This window comes from Sus scrofa, chromosome 2, assembly GCF_000003025.6.
Source record: "Sus scrofa isolate TJ Tabasco breed Duroc chromosome 2, Sscrofa11.1, whole genome shotgun sequence".
Taxonomy (NCBI): Eukaryota; Metazoa; Chordata; class Mammalia; order Artiodactyla; family Suidae; genus Sus; species Sus scrofa.
This window is the reverse complement of record NC_010444.4, coordinates 73,056,137-73,082,264: the sequence shown is the minus strand read 5'-3', so window position 1 is coordinate 73,082,264 and position 26,128 is coordinate 73,056,137. Positions and strand designations below refer to the sequence as shown.

At 47.9% G+C, this 26,128-nt stretch overlaps 1 protein-coding gene across 13 annotated transcripts in view; it reads right to left on the bottom strand.

The window, feature by feature from the left end:
* Positions 1-19,383, bottom strand: part of RANBP3 (RAN binding protein 3) — a 60,387-nt gene extending 41,004 nt beyond the window's left edge. For 9 of the 13 annotated variants that reach the window (XM_021084005.1, XM_021084007.1, XM_021084008.1 and 6 more), the window contains exon 1: positions 19,124-19,283. In XM_021084005.1, the coding sequence (XP_020939664.1) occupies positions 19,124-19,145 (22 nt within the window). In that variant the 5' untranslated portion in view covers positions 19,146-19,283. Of the gene's footprint in view, positions 1-19,123 lie in introns of all 13 variants that reach the window. The other 4 variants (XM_021084014.1, XM_021084013.1, XM_021084017.1 and 1 more) reach the window with 4 other exon arrangements.

Genomic DNA, 26,128 nt, shown 5'->3' with positions numbered 1-26,128 from the left:
CCCCCTTAAGGGTGGCCTCCACAGAGCGGCCAGAACACTGCTGTGAAACTTATGCTCAAAACTTGGCAAGGGCCTCCCAGACTAGGGGCAAAGGCCCTTCAAAGGCTACCCCGCCGCTGACCATGACTGTGGCACTGAAGTGTCCCTGTCCCCGGCACGCCCCTCGCTTCTGTCATGCTTCTAGGCTTTTGCCTGGCTTAGTTCCTCCACCTAGAAGACATTCTCACTTGCTCTTCTGTGGTCAACACACACCCAGGCACAGACACCACCTCCTTAAGGAGGCTCCCAGTTTGAAATGTGCTCCTTAATGAAGCGAGCTCTGGCTTGTACCCAGCACGGGTTATACTGAGGCTACCTGTCAGGGAGGCTGAGAGACCACAGACACAGTTCCCGCGTGCCATCCAGGAACCGTCCGATAAATGTTTGAACTAAACCCCCTCTGTACTTCCTCACATGTGTAACAACAGCTGCTATGCAATCACAGAAATATTTTCTAAGCCCTTATTCTGTGCAAGGCACCATGGGAAAATGGGGAACAGGAAGCTGAGGGCAAAAAACTTTAGAGTAAAACATCTGATGAAAAGGGAGGGGCTATGTGTGCCAACCTGGCCAGGCACTGCGAAGTCTGGGAGCTGTGTGTGTGTGGGTGGGGGGGGAGTCTATGTGATGTGTTTATTTGCTCACCAGCAATGTCCACCCCGGGAAAGCTCCAGAGGAACGGGGCCTCTGTTGGGTTCACCTCTGTCTTGTCAGAGCCAAACAGTCTCAAGTGTAATACCTGCTCAACAAGCAGTTACAGAGGGAGCGAAATGCTGTGTGTCACACAGGCTGGGGCCAGGAGGCTTGGGCCCTAGCAGCCCACTCGGAGAGCCAAAGAGACCCCCGAGGAGGGCAAGGCTTGGTGGTCATGAACTTCAGTCAGTTCTCTATCAAAGACACAAAGCACCAGAGCCACGCAAGTTTTGTTTCTGCTCAACGCCAAGAGGGCCCAAAGTCCGTAACTTCTAAGTCAGCACTGATTCCACGGTGACAACACACATGCACCCTGTTCCATGCAAGAACTGCCCCACATTTAAGTAAGCACTTCTTTTTTTAAAATCTTCCCATGTCACCACTGCTCCTGGTTGTCACTGAATTACCAGCATCATTTATGTAACTGAAAACTCAAGTTTGGGGAACATAGGACAGAAGCAAGGAGGCTTCTGGCCCAGCTTTTCTTTCATGACTGAAGGGAAAACCACCACTAGAGATTTGTGGAGAGACCTAGGCTACCGGAAAGACCCAAAATATTAATATGTTAACCAAATATATGTACTTGTTTGATACAGACTCTGTCCACCAGGTGTTTTTCTATTTTTTGGTTCTGTGAAACGCTCTCTGATCAAATTAGTTTGTAAAAAAGCAGGCTGCCTGGAGCATGGACAAGACTCATCAACATAAGAAAGGTTAAGGAAAACAATGGTAAAGAAACCTGTTTCACCAAAAGTTCCTCAGAGTTATCTGACCAGGGAACACCCCCTTTCCAGGAAAACCCAGAGACAACTGAGATCTGTGGCCAACTGCGGCCAACACTGTTGTGTGAAGTGGGTGAGATTCAGAACCCCGAGTCACCTCAAATAACACTCCTGCCTCTGGGCGGCCCAGGCGCTTCTGGGATGCATTGGGTGCTTTGGCCTCACCTTGGCTTTCCAAGGCACTGATGCCAAGTCTAAGCTGGCAACTGCTTGATCCCAACCCCTCTCCCCCCAGCATCCTCCACATGCCCCTCCTCAGCTCCTGTGCCCCAAGTGGCACTCTGTTGGAGCCCAACTGCTACTCCAGCCAGGGAAAGTACCCTGCTTCCCCAGTCCCCAGGGAAAGAGCATGGGGGCGGGGGTGGGGAAGGGGAAAGACCTGGCCAGAAGCTGAACTGAGTAGCCCCTGATGACATCCCAGCCCAGAGCAAAGGCTCTCCCTCCTCTCCCCTGCCACCCTCCACCTGACCTTGCAGTTTGGATGTAAAATGGGGCAGCTTAGCCTGCATCCTGGATGTAATCTTTGCAGTTCTGCTGATAAGCACAGGCAGGTAAGCCTAGATGCAAAAGCTGCAGATCTCTGCTTTTGTTCCATACCCCTCCCAGATGTGTGGGCCCTGCCATACACACTTTCTAACCCATCCTCTTCGGAGCCCTGCTCCCAGAAGCACTGATGACGTGGCTGTGACTGTCAGGGTCCACCTTGCTGAGCTTGGGAACCACTTCCGCAGATGCACCTCTTGCTCTTTCACAGATTCAATAATAACATCCATTTGACAACTGCAACTTTCTGTGGCTCCACACATCTGGGTGTCCACTGTGCGCCAGGCATCATGCTGGCTTTTGGGTGTGGTGGTGACATGGAGAGGTATGTCCCCTGTCTGCCAGGAGCTGACATCAGACTCAGGTGACGTGGAGAAGAGACTCAGAACACAGAGCTGGGGCACCCAACATGGTGAGGCTGCAAAGGAGGAGTGGATCAGGGAGGGCTTCTTAAAGGAAGTGTCACTTAAGCAGAAGGATGAGTGGCATTTAGTCAGGTGGCCAGGAGTGGGAGGAATGAGGCAGCACTGAAGAAAAATGGTCAGGGTGGGCACAATCGGGCTCCAGACCCTTAAAGACAGATAGGAAACACCTCAGCCCAGGGCAACAGGAGTGAAATGCATCCCCTCCTTGGTCCATTCACACCTGCATGGGCCCAGCATAGAGGCTCCTGGAAGGTAAGCACCAATCACATTCAGGTACTTTCTTTCTTGAGCAAATGAATCAAGATGGCTTCAAAGAAGTTGGGAGTCCTTGAGATGCAGGCTGCCTCCTGACCCAAGGGGCCACAGACCATTCTCCTTGTAGGGTACAGAGGTCTCTGGGTAAGAAAGGGATTCCCAAGGTGGCAGGCCCTTCTCCTAAAGCATAAACTACTTCAACATCCATTTATGATAAAAACTCTGCAGGAGTTCCCATTATGGCTCAGTGGTAATGAACCCAACTAGTATCCATAAGGACTCAGGTTCGATCCCTGGCTTCACTCAGTGGGTTAAAGGATCTGGTGTTGCCACGAGCTGTGGTGGAGGCTGCAGATGCAGTGCGGATCCCACGTTGCTGTGGCAGTGGCAGTGGCTGTGGTGTGGGCTGGCAGCTGCAGCTCCGATTCAACCCCTGGCCTGGGAATTTCCACTTGCCATGAAAGTGACCCTTAAAACAAACAAACAAACAAAAAACTCTCCAGAAACTGGGCACAGAGGAAACCTACCCCAATATAATAAAAGCCACATATGATAAACCCACAGTCAACATCATACACCACAGTGAAAAGCTAAAAGCATTTCCTCTAGGATCAGGAGTAAGACAAAGATGGCCACTCTCACCACTTTTATTCAACAGTTATGGAAGTCCTAGCCACAGCAATCAGAGAAGAAAAAGAAATAAAAAGAATCCAAAATGGAAAAAAGAAGTAACACTGTCACTGTTTGCAGATGACATGATACTATACATAGAAAATCCCAAAGATGCTATTACTAGAAAACTACTAGAGCTCATCCATGAATTAAGTAAAGTCGCTGGATACAAAATTAACATACAGAAATCTGTTGCATTTCTATACACTAGCAACGAAAGATCAGAAAGAGAAAATAAGGAAACAATTCCATTTACCACCCTATCAGAAAGAATAAAATACCTAGGAATAAACCTACCTAAGGAGGCAAAAGACTTGTACTCTGAAAACTGTTAAGATGCTACTGAAAGAAACTGAAGATGACACAAACAGATGGAAAGATATTATCATGTTCTTGGAGTGGGAGAATCAATACTGTCAAAATGACTATACTAGCCAATCTTCATATTCAATGCAATCCCTATCAAATTCCCAATAGTGGGAGTTCCTACTGTGGCTCAGCAGGTTAAGGACCTATCATTGAGGATCCAGGTGCGATCCCTGGCATCTCAGTAGGTTAAGGACCTGCTGTTGCCACAAGCTGCAGAGCAGATGCAGCTTGGATCCAGTGTTGCTGTGTCTGTGGCACCAACTACAACTGCAGCTCCAATTAGACCTGGCTAGGGAATTTCCATATGACACAGGCGTAACTGTTAAAAAAAAAAATTTTTATTAAAAAAATTATCAAAATCAGAACAAAAAATTTAAACTTCTGTACAGAAACACAAGACCCCGAATAGCTAAAGTGATCTTGAGAAAGAAAAACAGAGCTGGAGGAATCAGGCTCCCTGACTTCAGACTACACTACAAAGCTACAGCAATCAAAACAATATAGTACTGGTACCAAAAAAAGAAATACAGATCAATGGAACAGGATAGAAAACCCAGAACTAAACCCATGCACCTATGATCAATTAATCCAGGACAAAGGAGGAAAGAATATACAACAGAGAAAAGAGTCCCTTTAATAAATGGTGCTGGGAAAACTGGAAAGCTACATGTAAAAAAAATGAAATTAGAACATTTCTCTAATACCACACACAGAAACTCAAAATGAATTAAAGACCTAAACGTAAGACCAGCTACTATAAAACTCCTAGAGGAAAACAGGCAGAGTACCCTTTGACATAAATCACAACAATATCTTTGGATCTGTCCCCTAAAGTAATGGAAATAAAAACAAAAATAAAAAAATAGGACCTAATGAAACTTGAAATATCTTGCACAGCAAAGGAAACCACCAACAAAATGTAAAGACTACCTACAGGAGTGATTAAAGATTTGGTGTTGTCACTGCTGTGATGCAGGTTCGATCCCTGGCCTGGGTCTGGGAACTTCTGCCTGCCATGCACCCCCCACCCCCCAAAAAAGGCAGATGATCTAAACAGATACTTCTTCTCCAAAGACGACAGACAGATGGCCAAAAGTCACATGGAAAGATGTTCATCACCAATTATTAGAGAAACGCAAATCACAACTACAATGAGGTACCACCTCACACCAGTTAGAATGGCCATCATCAAAAAATCTACGAATAATAAATGCTTGGAGAGGGTGTGAAGAAAAGGGACCCCTACTACACTGTTGATGGGAATATAAATTGGTACAACTGCTATGGAAAACAGTATGGAGGTTCCTTAAAAAATTAAAAATAGAGCTCCCAGGAGTTTGTTGTGGCTCAGAGGTTACAAACCTGACTACTATCCATAAGGATGTGGGTTCAATCCCTTGCCTTGCTCAGTGGGTTAAGGATCTGGCGTTGCCATGAGCTGTGGTACAGGTCACAGATGAGGCTCAGATCCCATGTTGCTGTGGCTGTGGTGTAGGCTGGCAAGTGAAGCTCCGATTTGACCCCTAGCCTGGGAACTTCCATAATCTGCAGGTGTGGCCCTAAAAAAAAAAGAAGTGGGGGGAGACTCCCTTATGATCCTGCAATCCCACTCCTGGGCATATATCTGGGGGAAAAAAAATGAAGCCGAGACTATACATGCACCCCAATGTTCACAGCAACACTATTTACAGTAGCCAAGACATGGAAACAACCTAAATGTCCACGGACAGAGGAATAGAGAAAAATGATGTGGTATATTACTCAGCTATAAAAATAATGAAATAGGAGTTCCCGTCGTGGCGCAGTGGTTAACGAATCCGACTAGGAACCATGAGGTTGCGGGTTCGGTCCTTGCCCTTGCTCAGTGGGTTAACGGTCCGGCGTTGCCGTGAGCTGTGGTGTAGGTTGCAGACACAGCTCGGATCCCGCGTTGCTGTGGCTCTGGCGCAGGCCAGTGGCTACAGCTCCAATTCGACCCCTAGCCTGGGAACCTCCATATGCTGCAGGAGTGGCCCAAAGAAATAGCAAAAAAGAGACAAAAAAAAAAAAAAAAATGAAATAATGCCATCTGCTGCAGTACGGATGGACCTAGAGATTATCGTACCAAAGTAAACCAAAGAAAAACATCATATGATATTGCTTATATGCAGAAATATATTAAAAAAATGATACCAATGAACTTATATATAAAACAGAAATGGACCCATAGACAGAGAAAACAAACTTTTGGTTACCAAAGAGGAGAGAGGTGGGGAGGGACAAGTTAGGAGTTTGGGATTAACATAAACACACTACTATATAGAAAATAGATGACTAACAAGGACCTACTGTATAGCACAGGGAACTATACTCAATATTTTGTAGTACCCTATAAGGGAAAAGACTCTGGGGAAGAAAAGATATATATGCATGCATAACTAAAACACTTTGCTGTACTCCTGAAATTAACACAACATTATAAATGAAGTATACTTCAAAAAATATTGTAAAAGAATTGGAAAAAAAAAAAGAGATAACAGAGGTAGAGAGCTAATCATGCTAGCAAGCAATACAAATGCAAGTGAGCTATTTGATCTCTTGGGTTTTTGCAAAGTTGTAGAGATGTGAGCGATGTTAACATAAGGCTTAAATAATATCTGTGCAAGAAGAAGGAAGGAAAAGAAAGAAACAAACTACTGACCAGGGGCTCTGAGACTAGAGAACATCCTCAGATGGCTTCGGGGTGCACGCATGGGAAGTTCTAAAAGCTCTCTCCCGAGCCCCTGCCCCAAGTCATCTCTTGTCATCAGAGTGCGAAGCCTATGTCAGGGAGAGGGCCTGTATACTTAGTGGGTTGGGGAAGTCAAAAGCCCTACATTTGAGAGAAATAAAACACTGGGCTTCCTGACACCACCACAGGTATGGGAGGGTACAGGACTCAAAGGTTTTATCTGTATCTTTTCTGTCCAGAGAGTGACTGGTGCCAAAAACCCTTAAAACAAAATGACCTGTGTTTATTTCAGACACAGCAAGGAAAGGGAAGCAAGGGGACACCTCTCTGAAGCCAGTCTAAGAAGGGGGAGCCCCCAGGCACAAGGTGGGTAGCAGCAGCTGCTGGGACGTGAGGAAAGGAGGCAAAGGCCCTGCTGCAACCAAGGGAAGGAGGTGGCCCTGGGGTAGAAGGGTGTGTGTCCTAGGTCTTAGGATCCCATCTTTAGACTTCTGCCGGCCTGTGCCATACAGTCACAGCAAGGACATCCCCAGATGGGGTTTCCCAGAAACCCAGTGGTACTGGGTGTGTAGTACTTATGGGCCAGGCCAAGTGCTCAGTGCTTTATTCGCATCATCCTCCTGAATCTTCACAGCCACCTTCAGAGGTAGTTCCTTAGTTTACAGAACAGGGGACAGAGGCTCAGGGAGAGTGAATGACTTGTCCATGGTAGGGCCGGGTCTCCAAGTTGGTGGGCCTGACCTGGAAGCCCGGGCCCCTGACTGCTGCTATCCACGCACTGCAGGTCACCATCCCAGTTTGCCTCCTCCCATCTTTTCCGCTCAGGTGGGCCCCTGACACTAAGAAACTAACACACTTTTGTTTTGAGAAGTAATATCCGGTCTAAAGCAGTTGTCAGTGACCATCTGCTTTGGACAAGCATGTAGTTAAGCCAACAGCAGACCCTTAGGATCTTCAAGGGAAGAATCAAGACCCGCTCCAAGGTGCACACTCAAGGGTGAAGCAAGCCATGTGACCTTTCATCTGTCCAGTGTGTAACCATGGGTGCTCTATGAATTGTAACACATTCTCAGCCTAAGCTGAAAACACACACACATCCACTCCAGCACACAAATTTCCCTTCTTCATGCTGTGCAGGGAGTAATGTACACAAGACCATGGGCAGGCCTGCCCTGCAACAAGCCTTGGCACCATCCCGTCTCTGAGAATGTCTGTAGAACTAAATAGAAGAAAATATGTAGACCCAGGAAAACACACAGAGAAGGGAATCTGGATTATCTTTGCCTGTTTTGTTTATTTTCTCTCCTAAATGATGACTCGAACACCTGCCAGGAAACAGCCCCCATCTGGAAAGACACTTAGAATTCTTGACCAAAATGTCAGCAAGGTACTTGTGCAAAATGAGCTTTAATCCTGGGCTGATGTGTTTTAATCTTCTTATCTGTGCAAAAAATATGGAAAGCATCTTGCCAACACAAACAACAGTATGTTAATACATGGCAACTGCTTTAATCCTGTGACACTTACTATCTCGACCCTTCAAGTCGTTTCTTTTCTCAGGAATTATTATAAACAGTCCTGTGCAGCAACATAAAGGTGAATTAGTCACTGATGTGTCAACTCTGTTCGCCAACTAATTCTTTGGTGAAAAATGGAACTTAGCTCAATCATGCTGTTGCTAGGCGATGCCTCTCTCAACCTTAGTGTACCATAGGCGCAGCGGCTACACAGCCCAGCTAGTGGGCGGTGGGCCCCTTCATCCTTTTTTTGGGTACTTGAATATATTTTTCCTTAGGCAACTCTCACTCACAGAGATCACAGTGGGGCAGAGCCTTGGGAGAGGACGGTATCTTTGATCTTATGCCTTTCTTTCTGGAATGTGGTTACCTTCACCCACTGAAACCGAAGCCATTTCTCAATGCTCTAACCTCACCCCACATTTCTGACAACAGTGGGGATAATAAGCAACTCACATTTGTTGAATGGCCCTTCCTAGACCCAGTGGTAGCTGCTTTACACACCCCATCTGGTTCAATGTCATCAGAGCCCTACTGCATAGATATTACTTGCAAATCACAAACAAGACTGAGAGGCCTTGGAGAGACGGGTACCATGCCCAAGTCATAGAACTGGTAAGTGGCAAAGGTGGGACCAGAACCCTAAGCATGACTTCCAAGCTAGGTGCCTCACGTTCCCTACAACCCGTCTGGGGCCACATCTACCTTCTTTACTTCTACAAGTATTGCCCCTCCACCCCCACCCCATCCACACAGGCCACGAGCTGCTGGGACAGACCCTGTACTTTGGACATCTCTGTGCCTTAAATCCAACAGAAATCCCATAAACCTATTAAATACATCATACAGTCAGCAACCTCACCTAAAACTAAGAAATTCAGGTGGCTGGCTTTGACAGCACTTTTCTATTCTGCCACTAGGTGGTGCAACACGAGCACAGCTGGGGTGAAGTCCAAGTGGCTGAAGATCCAGGAGACCCGTCATCCACTAAAGACAAGAGAAATCCCCTCACAGGAAGGCAATCTAAGAACTACAGGACCTCTGTTGAGGCTGCAGACCAACCGATGAAATTCGGGAATGCGGGCGCTGGTTTATGTGTGTTTATGTGTATTCAGATCGGCCTCGACAACCAAGCAAGTCAGCTCACTTTTTCCACACACTGCCTGTGTTTGTCCAACAGGGATGGTACCCACACCCCAGTTGGAAGGACAGAAAGAAATGATGCACATCAAGTGCTTGGAAGTGCCTGGTCTTCTGTACAAACTCCATGTCGGCATTATTATCATTTCCATAATTATACACAGAACTGCAAATATGCTGATGCCATCTCAAAGCAGGGGTCTTGGATTCAAGACCAGGACTCCAACAATGATAAATGCCACACGATCTGGCCCCTTGCAACAGCTGTCTGGACAAGTGACACCTAAACACAGATGCTCAGTCACTCAGCCCCTTCCTCGAGTCCTTCAGAAGCCAAGGGAATCACTGAGGTGACACCTGGCAGAAGGCCGACTAGCCATGCCATGCTCACAGCAGCATGATTTACTGAGCATGCACCATGTGCCAGGCAAGACGCTAAGCACTGGGGACAGGGTGAAAGCTGGACAAAGCCACAGCCCTCGTGGAAAGAGAAGAGAAAAACAAGTTAGTAGGGATAATTAGATAATTCTGGAGACAGGTGCCAGAAGGATAAAGCAGGGCACTGAGAAAGAGTGACAGGGCAAAAGGGGACTATAGGGGGCATGGTTGGGTCAGGCCTCTCTCTGGTGTCATGTGAACCTCAGACACGGAGTGAGCCAGGAGCGAGGGCAGAGCACAGTAGGCAGAGGGAATCCCAAGTACAAAGGTCTTAAGGACAGAAAGAACCTGGAGGCCAACGTGACTGGAGTTTCCTTCGGGGAAGGTGGGCGGTGAGTCTGGAGAGGGCGCATGCTGAGGAGTCCAAGCAGGGACTGACATGACCTGGTTCGCATTTCTGAAAGATCACCCCAGCAGTGGTCTCATGCAACCCTTTCCATTTCTGTGTGTTAGAAAGTTCAGTAGTAAGCTGTCAGGGAAGTGGGAGTGGTTAGAAGAGATCTCAGGGAGGCAGAATGAGGTGCCAGGGGACCAGAGAGGAGCCCTCAGGTTGCTGTCCGGGTTTGGTGAGAAGTGGCAGTGACAATGGCAGCTCAGGCAAGCCCTGCAGCCTTGGAACCAGGTCGAGGTGGATGGAGTCTGACTATTGTGGGGACAGAGCCTTCTGATGCCTGAGCTGAGGGAAGACTGAGATGACCACAGGACGCTGTGAAAGCACGTCTCCCTCACTCAGGGGCCAATGCTGCCAGCACACAAGACCCTCACTCTTTTGACGAGACTCCACCAGCAGGGCCCCCCAGGGTGGCACTGATGATGAATAACCCCGGCCTCTTAGACCCCCAGCGGCCACACCAATGCTGCAAAACATCCCTTCTCCTCTGAACAAAGGGGAGCCTGGCAAACTTGCCATTGGAGAAGCCAAAGTGAAGAACTGTTTTCCCCGTTCCCACTCTGCTGTTACAGATGCAACATGGACATTAATTTTGAGCCGACAAATTCCTGAAATTCTGTGTGGCAAGCCTAGGGGAGTTTAATTTAGCAAAAGCATTTAAAACTTACTGCAAAACCAAGGCCTGCCTCCTAAACATGTGCATGGACTAACCAATATGGTTTCTGTCAGGTTTCAGAACAAGCGCCCCGTGAGTCAGCGCTATTGATTCACTGGAAAGGATGAGCTGGGCTCCAAGACTCAGCAGCGGGAGGGGACAATGGGATAGGCAGACTCTTCTTGCAGACATGCCTTGGGCTTCAACCCTAGTGAAAGGGACTGGTCCAGATGCAGAGCATCCGGAAGGTTCTCACCTTGAACCTGGAACAGTGCTGAAGGTCATGGAAAGCACTGTCCCTCCTTAAGAGGGAACATGAAGGCCACAATGCCATGATGCCTATGGCTGCCAAAAGGCCACGAAGGAAAAAAAAAGGTCGGGGGAGTGCCCATTGTGGCGCAGTGGTTAACGAACCCGACTAGGAACCACGAGGTTGCGGGTTCGGTCCCTGCTCTTGCTCAGTGGGTTAACCATCTGGCGTTGCCGTGAGCTGTGGTGTAGGTTGCAGACTCGGCTTGGATCCCTCGTTGCTGTGGCTCTGGCGTAGGCTGGTGGCTACAGCTCTGATTCGACCCCTAGCCTGGGAACCTCCATATGCCGAGGGAGCGGCCCAAGAAATAGTAAAAAAAGACAAAAAAAAAAAAAAGACAAAAAAAGAAAAAAAAAGGTCGGGAGGGTGAGCCCTAAGCTCTAGTCGGCAAGTAATTTATTCCCAGATAGTTTTACTTAATCTCATAACCCAGTAGTTCTCACTAGGGGTGATTTTGCTCCAGCCTCAGCTCCTAGCCATGGGGCAATGCCTGGAAACATTTTTGGTTCTCATGATGGGGAGAAGCTCTAATGGCATCTCGTGGATGGAGATCAGGGATGCTAATCAACACCCTACAGTGCAAAGGATAGTCTTCCAAAGAATGATCTACCCCCAAATATCAAGTGTGCTGAGGTTAAGAAATCGTGTATTAATTAGAAAAAGACTGAGTCAGATCCCTAACTCACATAATATACTCAAATAAATCCTCAGTAGGTCAGACTTGTACAAACCAGGCTAACCCCCCGCCCCCCAGCTCCTATGAATTACCTCCTCTCTCCCTCTCCACTCAGTTTCTGTATTTAAATGTGTGTAGCATCCTAGGACTTTAATAGATCAGATGATTATGTCACAAAGAGTACTGGGGGTGGGGTGGGGAGGTGTGTGTCAATGGAATCCCCTAAACCAGGAGTTCTCAGATGGGGGTGATTCTGTCCCCAAAGGGACATCTGACAATGTCTGAAGACATTTTCTCTCATCATGATGGGACAGGTGGATGCCACTGGCATCATGTGGGTAGAGGCCAGGGACACTGCTAAACAACCCACAATACACAGGACAGCTCCCATCAGCACCGATGTCATTAACAGTGAGGTGGAGAACTCGGCTATAATCCAAAAGGAGCTTTCTCTCTATTCTGGCCTCCAATTAGAATAGGAACAGCCAGTGGTAACTGATGTGGATCTGCATGTGCCAGTGGGCCAATTACCTGCCATACGTCCCTGACACATGATAATCCACAGATTTGATTAGCCTTATTCCCATTCCACAGATGCAGGAACTGAGGTCAATTCTCCCAAGCTCCTGGGCAAGTGAGTGGCAAGACACAAACCAAAGCATTTCCAACTGTGCCACAAGCTATCAGCCGGAGCCGGTCAGTTCCAGTCTGAAATTCCTTGGAGGCCAGAGACAGGGGAGAAACTCACATGGATGTACCTACAGAACCCACTCAGGCCCGTCACACTGGGGCTCCCATCTCACATGCAGTGGGTCTCAAAGTTTTTGGCCTTGGGACCCCTTTCCACATTTGTAAATTATTGAGAATCCCCGAGAGTTTTTGCGAATGTGAGCCACAACTACTGATACTTACCACGTCACTACGAAAATGTCAAAAACTAGTTAACTTAGTTAAGATAAGTCTGTAAGATTTACTTAATACACTTTTATAAACAATAAGTACTTGTGAAACCAAAAACACTAGGGAGAAGAGGGGTGTTATTTTACATTTTGACAAATCTCTTAACGTCTGGCCTAACAGAAGACAGTTGGGTTCTCTTGTCTGCTTCTGCAGTCCATCTGCTGCTACAACACTCTATTCCAACCTTTGGAAAACTGTCCGTTCACAAGAGAGTAAGTGTAAAATGGGCAAATGATGCCTTTGCATTGTTATAAAAACCGTTTTGAATGTGCAGTCCCCTTGAAAAGGTCTTGGGGACTCCCAGGGCCCCTGGACCATCTTGGAGACTTGCTGCCATATGCTGTCCTGAGGACAAGCATTCCGAGGACACTAAACCCTGAATTAATCACAGGGTCAGGAAATTTCTGCTGTGGTTCTTTGCTAAAAAGTACCCTGAGTGCAATGAACAGGGCATCTAAGAGCTGCTATAATAGGGTTGAAACCCAAGGTCAGGCAGGCACTGGAAAAGGAGGAAGCAGGCCAAGTTCCAAGAAGCTTGGTGGGGACTGTGATGTCCAGGAAGGCAAATAGTCTATCTCAAGGTGGTGGCTGCTCCTCAGTCCTGGCAAATCATTATTGTGCAAGAATACAGGCTGAAGCTGGTTCCTATTTTTTAAGAGAAATTAGAAACCTGGGTTACTTTTCCCCTGAAATCTCAAAATTCTTTTTTTTTTTTTTGGCCACACCCGAGGCATGTGGAAGTTGCCAGGTCAGGGACTGACCTGTGCCGCAGTAGCCACCCAAGCCACTGCAGTGACAATGCCAGATCCTTAACCCACTGTACTACAAGGGAACGCCTTCCTGCCTGTGATTTCTGATTCCAGCTTCATGTGTAAAACATCTGTGGGGGCCTAGACACCTGGACTTCCTACAACAATCTCCAATGTTGCAGCCCGGGCATCAGTTTTTATTTTCCTTTAAAATTTCCTTAAATGAGCACAAAGTGCCATTAGGGTTAGGATTCACAGCCAGTGCCATGCAAGAGTAGCAAGTGCCAAGCAACCACGTATGCAGCAAGGTGTGGACACACGAGGGCTTTACTCTGAGGCCCTGTGCTACATAGTTTTCTACCAAGTAGTGCACGGCCACACCTAACAACTCCACGGGACCGTAAGAAGGTTACTGCACAAAGGTGGCAAAAAAAACCCCACAACAATTCCCTTCGAACAAAACAAAGAACCCCTGCTGCCTGCTGCCAGCACTACCATAAGATCCTGAATAGAGGGATGCAAACCCATCTGCCTTCTGATGGCTTCGAAGTACCATGGAGAGCTACCAAGGACCTGCCAAGTCAATAGCAGTCACTTCTGCCGTCTGCCTTTCCCACAGTTTTCATTACAGAAGAAAGGCCCAATCAACTATACTTTAAAAAAATTGTTTCAAAAGGCCCTTTTCAGCCATCCCAAGTGCATCCTATTGCTCCCCAAATGGCCCGCATCTTCCACTCTACCCCAGCCTATTCTCCGTGCCTGAACCCACTTACTTGGCTGGAATTGGACTGGTACCTAAAATGTCCCCTTCGCCAGCCTCAAACACTCTCCCTGCTCCGAACTCCATCCTAAGCTCACATGCTCTAACCTTACCAAATTCCTGCTGCCTCCTCTCACTCAGAGCAGAAGCGCACGGCAGATCCTGACGAGCCCTCATGCGCAGTAATGTGCAAGGGTGATGGGACTGCCGGGGCAAGTCCACTTTCCTGATAACCGGGAGGCAGGCTGAAGACCTGGTGGGAAAGTTTTAGCTTCTCTGCCTATACACAGGACTTTGGGCAAAACAAAATTTCTTCTGGGTGTATAAAGACTTCAGAACAGCACCACCAGGCCCCATCTGCTACAGGTGTGAGAGGCACAGGAGAGTCAAATGTACACTCTGCACTCAGGACAAATCTCAGGCCTAATGTTTATCATAACTTCATGAAAACTTTCTCAAGTTGCTTCTCACTTATCCTAAAAATTAAGTTTAGGGTAATGGAAGTGGGTGGTGAGACTCAAGTGAAGGAGGATTCCAATTGTTTGAGTTCTAGCTCATCAATAAAAATGGAGTGGCATCTCAGCCTCTCAGGGCTTAGGGTTTAAGTCAACAAGGAAGGTGAGAACTGAGAAAACTCAAACCACCTTTGAAAATCTCTAGACTGGTACTTGGTCAAGCCAGATCAGTGGTTCTGAACGGACGGCAGGCACCACCCACCACCCACCCCAAACCTGGGAGACACAGAGCAACGCCTGAAGATTTCTGGTTGTCCTGACTGGGGGAGGGGGAGGGTGGTATTGGCGCGAAGCAGGTCGCAGACCTGGAAAGCAGATCAACATCTTAATGATGTCCAGTGCAGCCACACAACAAAGAATTAATGCCTGGTCCCAAAGACCTATAGTGCTGAGGCTGAGTACCCATGGCTAGAGGAGCACGCAGTCAAAGTCAAGACAGAACTGAAGAGGACAACAGCCCAGTGCTGGCTGCCTCCCGCTCTGGGCTCTTGCAGGGTCATCTTGTTCAGTGGGGGTGGAATCACCTGCCTGTTCAGACTCACTTCTCATTCTCTCTTGCTTTGCTGAGTACTTCAGCTAAATGTGTCCATGAGTCTCCCATAGTAAAAATAGCTACCATTTCCTGACTGTTCATTACTGGGTTGAGATAAGTGCTAAATAATTATCATGCATTGATTCAGCCAAGGCTCAGAGCAACCGTGGGATAGATAGAATCACTGTTATTCTCACTTTACTGGTGAGGAAACTCAGGCTCAATGGGGTTAAGAATCTGCCCAAAGTTACTCAGAGTACAAGGCAGAGTCAAAATACAAACCTAGTTCTCAGGCAAAGCCTGAGCCCACCAGCACTTTATACCATTGGGTCTCAACTGAGGGCCCACCTCCTGCTCTGGAACATTTCACAAGGTGTGAAGACATATTTTGGTTGCACCCTGGGGCAGGGGTGCAGGGGAGAGTGTGTGCTACTAGCATCTTAAGTGTAGAGTCAGGTATGCTGCAATGATGCCCAACAATCTGCAAGGCAGAGGACAGCCCCCAAAACAGAAAATCATCTGATCCAAAATGCTGACAGGACCAAATTGAGAACCCTGCCTTATACTGTCTCTCGGGTTTCCACCTCAAGTGTCCACAGGCTGGCAACGATTCATACACACATGGTATCTTTTAAGGCGGGATCTGGAATCCAAGATTTCCTATAGCTCAAATATGCTTTGCTTACTCACCCTCTTCCCAGTCTTCTTTACCTTTACCAGGGACCAAATGCTGCCTTCCAATTCTGGTGCTGGTCTACAAGGAAGACAGCTCCAGAGACAGGATGATTAATGACTTTGGGATGTATTAATAGCGAAATGCCAAGCAGAAAATATCCCAAGACACAAGTAAAACACACACACACACTCTTACCCCCCAACCCCCCGCCAGCCGCCCCGGAGAGAAGCATTCCAACGTGCCTTTAAAACTCAGGGACTAAGGACTACCAACAAAGGGCTGTGGGAGTTGCTGTCACCAGCCCTGAAGAGATCACCATGGCAACGAGGGTCAACAAGATGCTGTACTGGATACACAACTGGAAATGTTTCTTTGCATACAAGCACAGCACTCCTAACCTGTACTACTCACTCCAGTGGCTCCCAACCCTAGCTGCATATCAGGATCACCTGTGCTGCTTTCCGACTGTACCGATGCCCAGGATTTGGAGGAGCTGGTTGTGAGGATGGCTATGCTTAGGAACCCACTCTGGAAAGACAGATGCCAAGAAGGCATGTGAAATTAAACAAGTGGGAAAGCACACGTACGGGGCAGTCCCAGAGCTTCAATGTGCATAGGCAAGAAGTCCTAGTTCACACTGTAGATAAGAAATTAAACATCCTACTGGGTGCACAAGCCAAAATCAGAAATGGAATAAAAAAACACATGACAACCAATCAATGGATGGCAGAGTTACATGAGGCATAAAAAAACCACTAAGATTTTATTTTTTTTTTGAGGACAGCTATGCCAGAACTAAAGTCAAAGTACTCAGTGTAGCATTTACTGGGCAAAAACTTTTAAGTACAAAACATCCTCTTTCCTCTATTTTACACTTACCCATTCAACTATGCAATTTACAACTGACAGCAGATGTGTTGGTGCATATGCTAGAATGGTATCCCTGAAAAACAGGAATCCACAATTCTTCCCTGTGCTCAAAGGTCTACCTCACAATTAAGGTTATCACTGATGAATTCATGTGTTCATTCAATAAACGTTTCTTGGACCTACTCTGTGCTGGGCACTATTCTGGATGTGAAGGATCAGTCAGTGATCACGACCGACAGAAATCTTCTCTATCATGGAGCTTATATTTTATAAGAATAGTCAAATGAGTAAACCTAGCACACCAGTGGGTGCTAAGTGCTGCAGAGTAAAATGAAACAGGGTAGAGGGAATAGGGAATGTGGATACCATTTGAAACAGGTGGGCCATAGAAGTTCTCAGTAATAAAGTACTGTTAAGTAAAAACCTGAAGGAGGTGAAGGAGCAAGCCATAGGGATATCAGGGGGAAAGCTGACGCAGGCAGAGGAACCAGCAGGTCCAAAGGCGTATAGGAGACAGGATATGGACCCCTCAAGGGACACTGAGAAAGCCAGAGTGGTTAAAGCAGAGTAAGGTGGGAACACTGTGGTGAGAAGAGGGCAGGGAGGTCTCAAGAGTCCACCCTGCCTTGGGGGTGAGAAACTGTTAGATGGGTAAAGGTGGAAGGGAGGCCCAAGCAGTGGCAGGCAGCACTGGTGGTGAGAAGTGGTCATTCTCTGGAAATAAAGTTCAAGGTAGAACTGACAAGATCTACTGCGGCATATGAGAGAAAGAGAGAAGTCGAGTGTGACTTCGAGGTGTTTGGACTGAGCAATTCAAAGAATGGACCTGCCATTTACTACAGGGGAGAAAGATGGTGGGGTGGGCAGGTTTGGGGGAGAAAGATAGGGATTTTGTCTTTGCCTATTAGCCAAATGGAGATGTCAAATACAATGCTGGATACGATCCTAAGTTCAAGACAATGAAATATGCAAATATATAAACTATGTCATACTGATTCCCATTCATTCAGTCCCTGTCTTGCCTTTATTTTTATTTATTTTTTCATATTTGGGGCCGCGCCTGCAGCATGAGGAGGTTCCCAAGCCACAAGCAGTGACCCAAACCACACCGGATCCTTAACCACTGGGCTACTAGGGAACTCCTCCCCCTTCCGCCTTTAAATGGATCTTATGAATGGAATGCCTCACCCCTCTGCACCCCTCTCCTTTATCTTACACAGTCATAAAATGGGGGGTGGGGGCCTCTGAAGCCAGATCACCTTGATTCACATCCCTGCTTCTTACTAGCTGTGTGACCTGTCTTGGACAGGTAATTTAACCACTCTAAACTCAGTTTCCTCACCAAGAAGGGGGTTAACAGTCCTTTCCTCAGGGCGCTATTGTGAGGAGTGAGGCTTAATCCAGGTAACACCTCAAGGCTTTGAACAGTACCTGGTACCAGGCCAAACGCTCCACGAGGGTGAGCACATATTATTGCCATTCGTGCAGCTGAGTATGGAAACCTCAGGACAGCAGGGACAAGGGTACGGGAGAATCAGGGCCAGGCAGGTAGAGAGCTTGCCTGTAGTTGTGCACCTAGAAACGGAGGGAACTAAAAATAGGCCTCAGAGGCCCTGAAGCTACAGCGATCTCAACATCACGGTTGATTTCATCAGACATCGACTTATGGAGCGCTTTCTCTGGGCCGTTCGGAACTGTAACCTTGTCAAAATCGCTCAGGTGGGATGTCAGCGCTCCGCAGGAGAGAATCATACAGCCTGCCTCTTTCTGGAAGTGCAACAAAAAAGGGCCGAAAGGCAGCCAAGGCTTTCGGTGGCCCACATCCTGAGACTGAGCCTAAATGAGCGGAGTCGCGGGTCGCCACGAAGGATCCGGGGGAACTGGCGGGAACTGGGGGGCCGTTTTGGGGGTGGGGGCGAAACAAACCCGACGTTCTCCATCCTCGGCGTGGGACAGGCGGGTGGAGGATGAGAAGCCTCCAGGCGGGTGGAGGATTAGGGGGTGGGGCGGCACGGCAGGGAAGAGGGGAAGCCCAGGTACCGAGAACGAGGGGGCGGGGAGGGAGCGTGGCGCGCTGGGCCCACGACCAGGCCCGGAGGTCTATTTACATCTGTGACCGAGGCGCTGAGGGCGCGCCTCCCGCCCCTTTTCAGCCCCAGGCCTGGCCTGCAAGGCGGAAAGGCCTCAGGGCCGCAGCCCCCCGCAGTTTCCCGAGCCGTCTAGCCAGACCGTGGTAAGGCTGGGGCTGCCGGGAGTGATAGGCCGGGCGGATGAGCCCGGCCTGAGGGAACGCAATGGGGGGCGGCTGCAGGGCCCGCTGGGCCGCCCTCCCGGAGCACACAGGCTCCCTGCACCTCGGGGTGCTCACCCCTCGGGCCTGTGGTCCCAAGGCCTCCCGCCGCCCGTTCCCTGGCCGCCAGCTGGCCCCCGACGGCGCCTCCCCTACCTTCGTTCGCCAGGTCCGCCATTTTACTTCCTTAAGCCCTCCCACAAGGCCTCGCGCCGGCCGGGGCTCGTCTGCTTTCTGCCAGAAACTCCCGCGCGTGCGTACTTCCCAAGCCGACTCCGAGCGAGGCAGGCAGCTTGCGCATGCGCGCTGAGCCAGGCGCGCAGTGGGGCTCTGGATCACTGTCCCCGCCCGACCAAGCTCGGAGCACGAACCTGCGTTTTAACCGCCCCCGCCTCCCTTTCCCGCCGATCAAGGGTGGGTGGGGGTGTGTGGGCGTGGGTAGGTTAAGACGCATGCGTGGTGGAGTTCCCGGGCGACGCGGGAAGCAACGGTTGGTAAGGCGGCCGGGCAGGGATGGGTTCTGACCGTCCCGCATTTCGCTCGTTTTGCGGTCCCGCCCTCCTCGGTGGGAGCGTGAGTTGTGGTGGGCGCCGCGATCGAGGCCTTCTAATAGGTAAATCGCTGGGTCTGGAGTGGGGGCCTTTCCACGCGGGCAGGCCTGGGGCCTGCAGGAGGGTCGTGGGGTGTCCTAAGTCACCCCAGACCAGTTCTCCGTCTAAGGGACCAGTACTTTGAGCAGACGTTTTTCTGAGATCACGTGGAGACGTGGGAGATGGTTGGGGGAAGTAGAAGCCTGAAGTTAAAGATCACTGGCTTTTGGGAGGGGGACGAGGCCGTGGACTCAACAGGGCCTGGCACGGAGCCTCTGTGTTTTCATTGATCACGTGGGCTGATCAACTTCACAGGGCTGAGGGGAGACTATTGGACCCCCTGGGCTCATTCGCGACGCATCTGCTACGGATCCCTCAGAACATCCCCTGGACTCTGCCTCCTCTCCAAAATAGAGCCCAGATCCACCCGTTCTCCCCAGAAAGGCTTTCACTGCCTGAGGCCAGATCATCCTCATCTCTATCCTGGAAGACTGAACAGCATCTTCTCTCTCTGCTCTCTTTCATTTTTAGGAAATAAGCAACACGCAGAGGAATCTTTTAAAAAATATGAGTTATCCTGCTGGGTAGCATTGAGAACTATGTCTAGATACTCATGTTGCAACAGAACGAAGGGTGGGGAAAAAAATGTATACATGTAAGGATAACTTGATCCCCTTGCTGTACAGTGGGGGGAAAAAATGTTAGATCAAGAGCACATCTTTCCTCAATGCTTCCAAAACACTTTCCGCTGAACTTGGAATACATTCTAAATCTCTCATTTAGGCTTACAAAGCCCCCCTGTTTTCTGCTGCCATGCGCTCCCTTGCTCATTTGCAGTTCTGACACATGGATCTTTCTGTGTTTGGGAGCTTACCAAACTCAGGATCTTTGCACTTAAGAGTGATCCCTCTGCTTGGGACTTTGTGTCACATGTCTTTGGTTTAAGGCCCGACAGTCCTTGCGCCACCTCTGGCTTGTAAGCTAAGGGTAGTTTTTTACATTTTGGATTTTTTTGGGGGGGGGGTTGGCTGTGCCCTTGGCACACAAGTTCCTGGGCCAGGGATTAAACCTGCACCATAGCAGTGACCAGCACCATAGCAGTGACAACGTCAGATCCTTAACTGTTAGGCCACCCCGGAACTCCTGGTTTTTATGCTTTTAATTTTTGGGAGAAAGTCAAAAGAAGAATAATGGCTCATGACATGTGAACACTGTATACAATTTAAATTTCAGTGTCCATAAATTTAAGTTTATTTGAAAACAGCCATACTAATTTACAAAATGCCTATGGCTGTTTTTGAGCTACAACATCAGAGTTGAGTTTTTTTTTTAACTTTTTGTCTTTTTAGGGCCGCACCCACGGCATATGGAGGTTCCCAGGCTAGGAGTTGAATCGGAGCTGCAACTGCCGGCCTACACCACAGCCACAGCAACGAGGGATCCGAGCCATGTCTGCAACCTACACCACAGCTTGAGGCAACGCTGGATCCTTAACCCACTGAGCAAGGCCAGGGGTCAAACCTGGGTCCTCATGGACACTAGTCAGGTTTGTTAATCACTGAGCAGTGACGGGAACTCTTAGTTGAGTCCTTTTAACAGACTGTCAACAAACTTAAAATATTTACTCTGGATTTTTATAGGAATTTGCCAACTTCTAAGACATATATTTATGTGGTTGTCTTATACATTTCTATATAATCAGTGGGGTATGGTGAGTGTTTAACAGCTGCTTCTCTGGGGGGGGAATGTGTTTCTGTCTGTCTGTTTTGGTTTGGTTTTTTTGGCTGCACGTGTGACAGAAGTTCCCCAGCCAGGGTTCAAACTGTAGCCACAGCAGTTAACAATGCTGGATCCTTAACCTGCTGCGCTGCAAGAGAACCCGTCTGTCTGTATTTGTAGTGTGCCTTTATATGTATAATTTATTGTAAATTTTACTATTTTCCCATCACTTTCTTAAGTCTCAAAGACAATAAAACAAGAAATTGGACCCTGCCTTGCATTGCTGATTTTTTTGGTATAATTACTTCAGCTGTGGCTGATTTCAAGCTACCAACGTGAATGTCACTAACCAGAGTTGAGAAGAGTTGTATGATAGCACACTAGATTTTTTTCCTAGAGCATGCTACTTGTTTTTGTTTTGTCATCAGCATTGTTGTTAGCCACACCCATGGCAGGCAGAAGTTCCTGGGCCAGGGATTGAACCCTAACCACAGCAGTGACAACACTGCATCTTGAACCCATTGCACCACCAGGGAACTCCTAGAGCCTGCTACTTTCTTGCTGCGGCCCCCAAACCAGCAGAATCAGCATCACCTGGAAGTCTGTTGAAAATGCAGACCCTAGGCTCCAACACAGACCTGAATCGGAATCTGCATTTTAATAGGATACCCAATAGGCACCTGATTCTGCTGCCCTAGGTTTTGCCTCCAGGCTGCAGGCACAGACCACAGAGCTTGGTTAGAAATTCTCCAGGACAGATCTAACAATAAGGTCGTACTGTAGAGCACAGGGAACTATATTCAATAGCCTGTGTGAATCTGTAATGGAAAAGAATACGAGAAAAACGTTTATGTATAACCGAGTCACTTTGTCGTGCAGCAGAAATTTGCACAACATTGTAAGTCAACTATATTTCAATAAAATTAAAAGAAAAAGAAATTCTTCCAGAAGAGGTAGACTGTTAGTGCTGGAAAGGACACTGGGAGTCATCAGATCCATCTGGAAACCCACAGTGTGTAGACTTAGGTTTTGTCATTTCTGGCTTAATGGATGTCACTATATTCATTAAATTTCATTATTTGGAATTCCCATTGTGGTTCAGCAGGTTAAGGATCCAACTTTTATCTGTGAGAATTCGAGTTCTATTCCTGGCGTGCCTCAGTAGGTTAAGGATCTGGTGTTGCTGTGGCTGTGTCAAAGGCCAGAAGCTGCAGCTCTGATTCAGCCCCTGGTCTGGGAAATTCCATGTGTCATGGATGTGGCCAAAAAAAAAAAAAAAAAAAAAAAAAATTCAATATTTATAACTCTCTTAGGTAGGTATATCTCTGAACCCTCTGACCTTTAATGAACTTAATCCTTTTCTTTCTATGCCTTTTATTAGCTTGACATTAAATAGATACGGTATGTGTATATCACCATTTCAAATAGAAAACCACCAAGCCAGGAATAGGAGAGAACTAAAAATAAACATGGAAACAAAACAATGTTTTAAAATTCTGGGTAGATACTGTTGCCTGCCAAGGTGCTGAGCCCCAAGCCTGCTTTTCCTTTGATGTAAGAGAGATTAGCGAAGTATTAGAGGGATATTAAAAGCATATTATCAGTCCAGTGAGACTTCTCCTTGACATGGTGAGAAGGAGTGAAAGAGAATTGAAAATGGGGTAGCTATAATCCATGAGATTCAGTGTCATTTAATGCTTTGCTGTATGTCTCCAAAAGTCATTTCATACACCACACCCGTCCCACACTTTGGGAAACTCCCAGCAACATGTCACCGCTTGCTAAATATAATCCAGTTGTGGTTTTTCAAAGGACATTGAGAGATGCTAAACCCATCGGCCGGACTATATTTCCATTGGTTTCCCAGTTCTTATCCAGGTGTAGATGGCTGCCAGCACTGCGCCACTTAGGCCTGCCTTTGCTTTCTTTACCTGCTCTCCTTAAACGAATTCACTTAGCCGGCAATTATTTCTCACAAATATTTACTGATTACCTACATGTTTTAAAACATGTCCCCAAATTCATTGACTCTTCCCATCAAGAGGTGAAATCTCAGCCGTAACGAACCTGACTAGTATCCATGAAGATTTGGGTTCAGTCCCTGGCCCCACTTAGTGGGTTAAGGATCCATCGTTGCCATGAGCTGTGGTGCAGGTCGCAGACATGGCTCTGATCCTGTGTTGCTGTGGCTCTGGCATAGGCTGGTGGCTACAGCTCCGATTCAACCCCTAGCCTGGGAACTTCCATGTGCCACAGATGTGGCCTTATAAAGACCAAAAAGAAAAAAAAAAAAAGGGAGGTGAGGTCTCAAATACCATATGACATCACATGTGGAATCTAAAATAGGACACAAATGAACTTATCTACGAGAAACAGACCCAACAGACACAGAATAGACTTGTGGTTGCCAAGGTGGAGAAGGGAGTTTGAGATGAACTGATGCACAGTTCATAGAATGGATAAACGAGGTCCTGCTGTATAACACAGGGAACTATATCCAACATCCTGTGATAACCCACAGTAGAAAAGAATATGAAAGAGTATATACATATATAACTGAATCAATTTCCTGTACAGCAGAAATTAACACAACATTGTGAAGCAACCATATTTCAGTTAAAAAAAAAAGTGAGGGAGTTCCCATCGTGGCGCAGTGGATAACGAATCCAACTAGGAACCATGAGGTTGCGGGTTCGGTCCTTGCCCTTGCTCAGTGGGTTAACGATCCGGCGTTGCCGTGAGCTGTGGTGTAGGTCGCAGACGCGGCTCGGATCCTGCGTTGCTGTGGCTCTGGCGTAGGCTGGCAGCTACAGCTCCGATTCGACCCCTAGCCTGGGAACCTCCATATGCCGCGGGAGCGGCCCAAGAAATAGCAAAAAGACAAAAAAAAAAAAAGATTAAAAAAAAAAAAGTGAGATCTCCATTTCCCCTGATAGGGGGTGGGCTTGTTATTGGCCCGTCAGTAGAGTACAGTGGAAATGACACCATGTAACTTAGGAGGCTTGGTCATAACAGGGACAGAGGATGCAACTGCCACCTGCTTTGTTGGAACAGTTGCCCTAAAAGCCTTCAGCTGTTCTGTAAGCGGTCCAACCACCCTGAGGCTGCCATGCTGTAAGGAAGTGGAGACAGACACCAAAAGGCAAAGCCCCGAGAGAGACCTGCCCAGTCTGGCCCTTTCCGTTCCTCACTCCCAGGAAAGATAAATGATGGTTGCTGTTAGAAGCCACTAACTTGAGGAATATTTGTCACGCAGCAGTATAGAGCTACCACACCTATATGCCTCAGGCGCTGCTCTAAGTGTTGGGTCCCAGGATGAGCAAGACGGATCCCCCCTTCATGGAGCTTTGCTGTCTTTTCTGGGGAGACTGACAATAGACAAGTACGCAAAGTAATATGGGATAGTGACCAGTGCTACAGAGAAATAAAAGAGCACAAAGTAACACAGAAGGGGTACTTTAGATTGACTGTTCAGAGAAGTCGCCTCTGAGGTGGTGCCATCCAGACCTGCAGGAGAAGCATTCTAGACAAAATAGTGAGTGCAAAGGTCCTGAGGCAGGAACCAGCTTGGCGAGCTGGAGGAACAGTGAGGTGCACAGTATGGCCCCGGGCAGAGCGAGCAAGGGACCATGTGGGGCCTTGCAGGCCATAGAGCTCTCGGAGAGTTTGAGCTTTTTCCTAAGACAGGGTTCAGAAGTGGGAATTGGAGGGATCAAGATGGTTTACCTTAAGATGCTGGTCGGCCTCTCTGCTGCCTGCTTCTTCCTCTGCTCACCAGGAGGCGAGTCCGAGGAAAATGGCCTCTGTAGTTGAGACCCAGGACAAAGGGCTTTCACAGCTGCAACTCAGTTCGCATCTTTCCATCATGGGCAGGGAACCAGTTTGTATCTGCTCTGTGCCCAGCCCCATGCGGAGGGTGAGGGCCCAGAGATCCTGCCCTCCAGGAGCTCAGAGTCAGGTGAGGGTGGAGGGAGGTCATCCTGGGTGGCCTCCTCCGCTTGGCATCCTTCCTGCCCCTGCAGGATTGAGTTTGTGACAACAGGGTGTCCACTGTGGCCTTCAGGGAGACCCCCGACCCAAGCTGAGTGCATTGGCCTCCCTCACGCCCATACTTTGCAGCAGCTAAGGATGGTAGGGAACCAGGAGGAAATACTTAATCTTGATTTTATTTGTAATTTAAAAAACTTTACCTTCAATTTAAAAGAAATTCAGGGAATTCCTGTGTGGTGCAGTGGAAACGAATCCAACTAGTATCCGTGAGGATGTGGGTTTGATCCTTGGCTTTGCTCAGTATGTCGGGGCTCTGACGTTGCTGTGAGCTGTGGTGTGGGTTGCAGATGAGGCTCAGATCCCATGTTGCTCTGGCTGTGGCTTAGGCTGGCAGCTGTAGTTCTAGTTAGACTCCTAGCCTAGGAACTTTCATTTGCTGCACCTGTGGCCCAAAAAGCAAATAAAATAAATTCAGACTTATAAAGAAGTTGCAAAAACAGTACCAAGAACTTCCAGATGAACTTCACCCAGCTTCTCCAAACATTATCATCTTACATAAACAGCACAATGATCAAAACCAGGAAATTCACTTTGATGTAGGACGATTCACTACTGTACAAACTTATTCAAATGTCACCTGCTGACTGCCAGTGTTTTGTTTCTGTTCCAAGATCCAGTCTGGGACTCCTAGTTGCATTCAGATGTCATTGCTCCTTGGTTTCCTTTTAGTTTAGATTAATTCCTTTTTTTTTTTTTTAAATGGCTGCATGCACAGTATATGGAAGTTCCCTGGCCAGGGACTGAACCTGCGCCTCTGCAGTGACCTGAGCCACTGCAGTTGGATTCTTAACCCATTGCACCA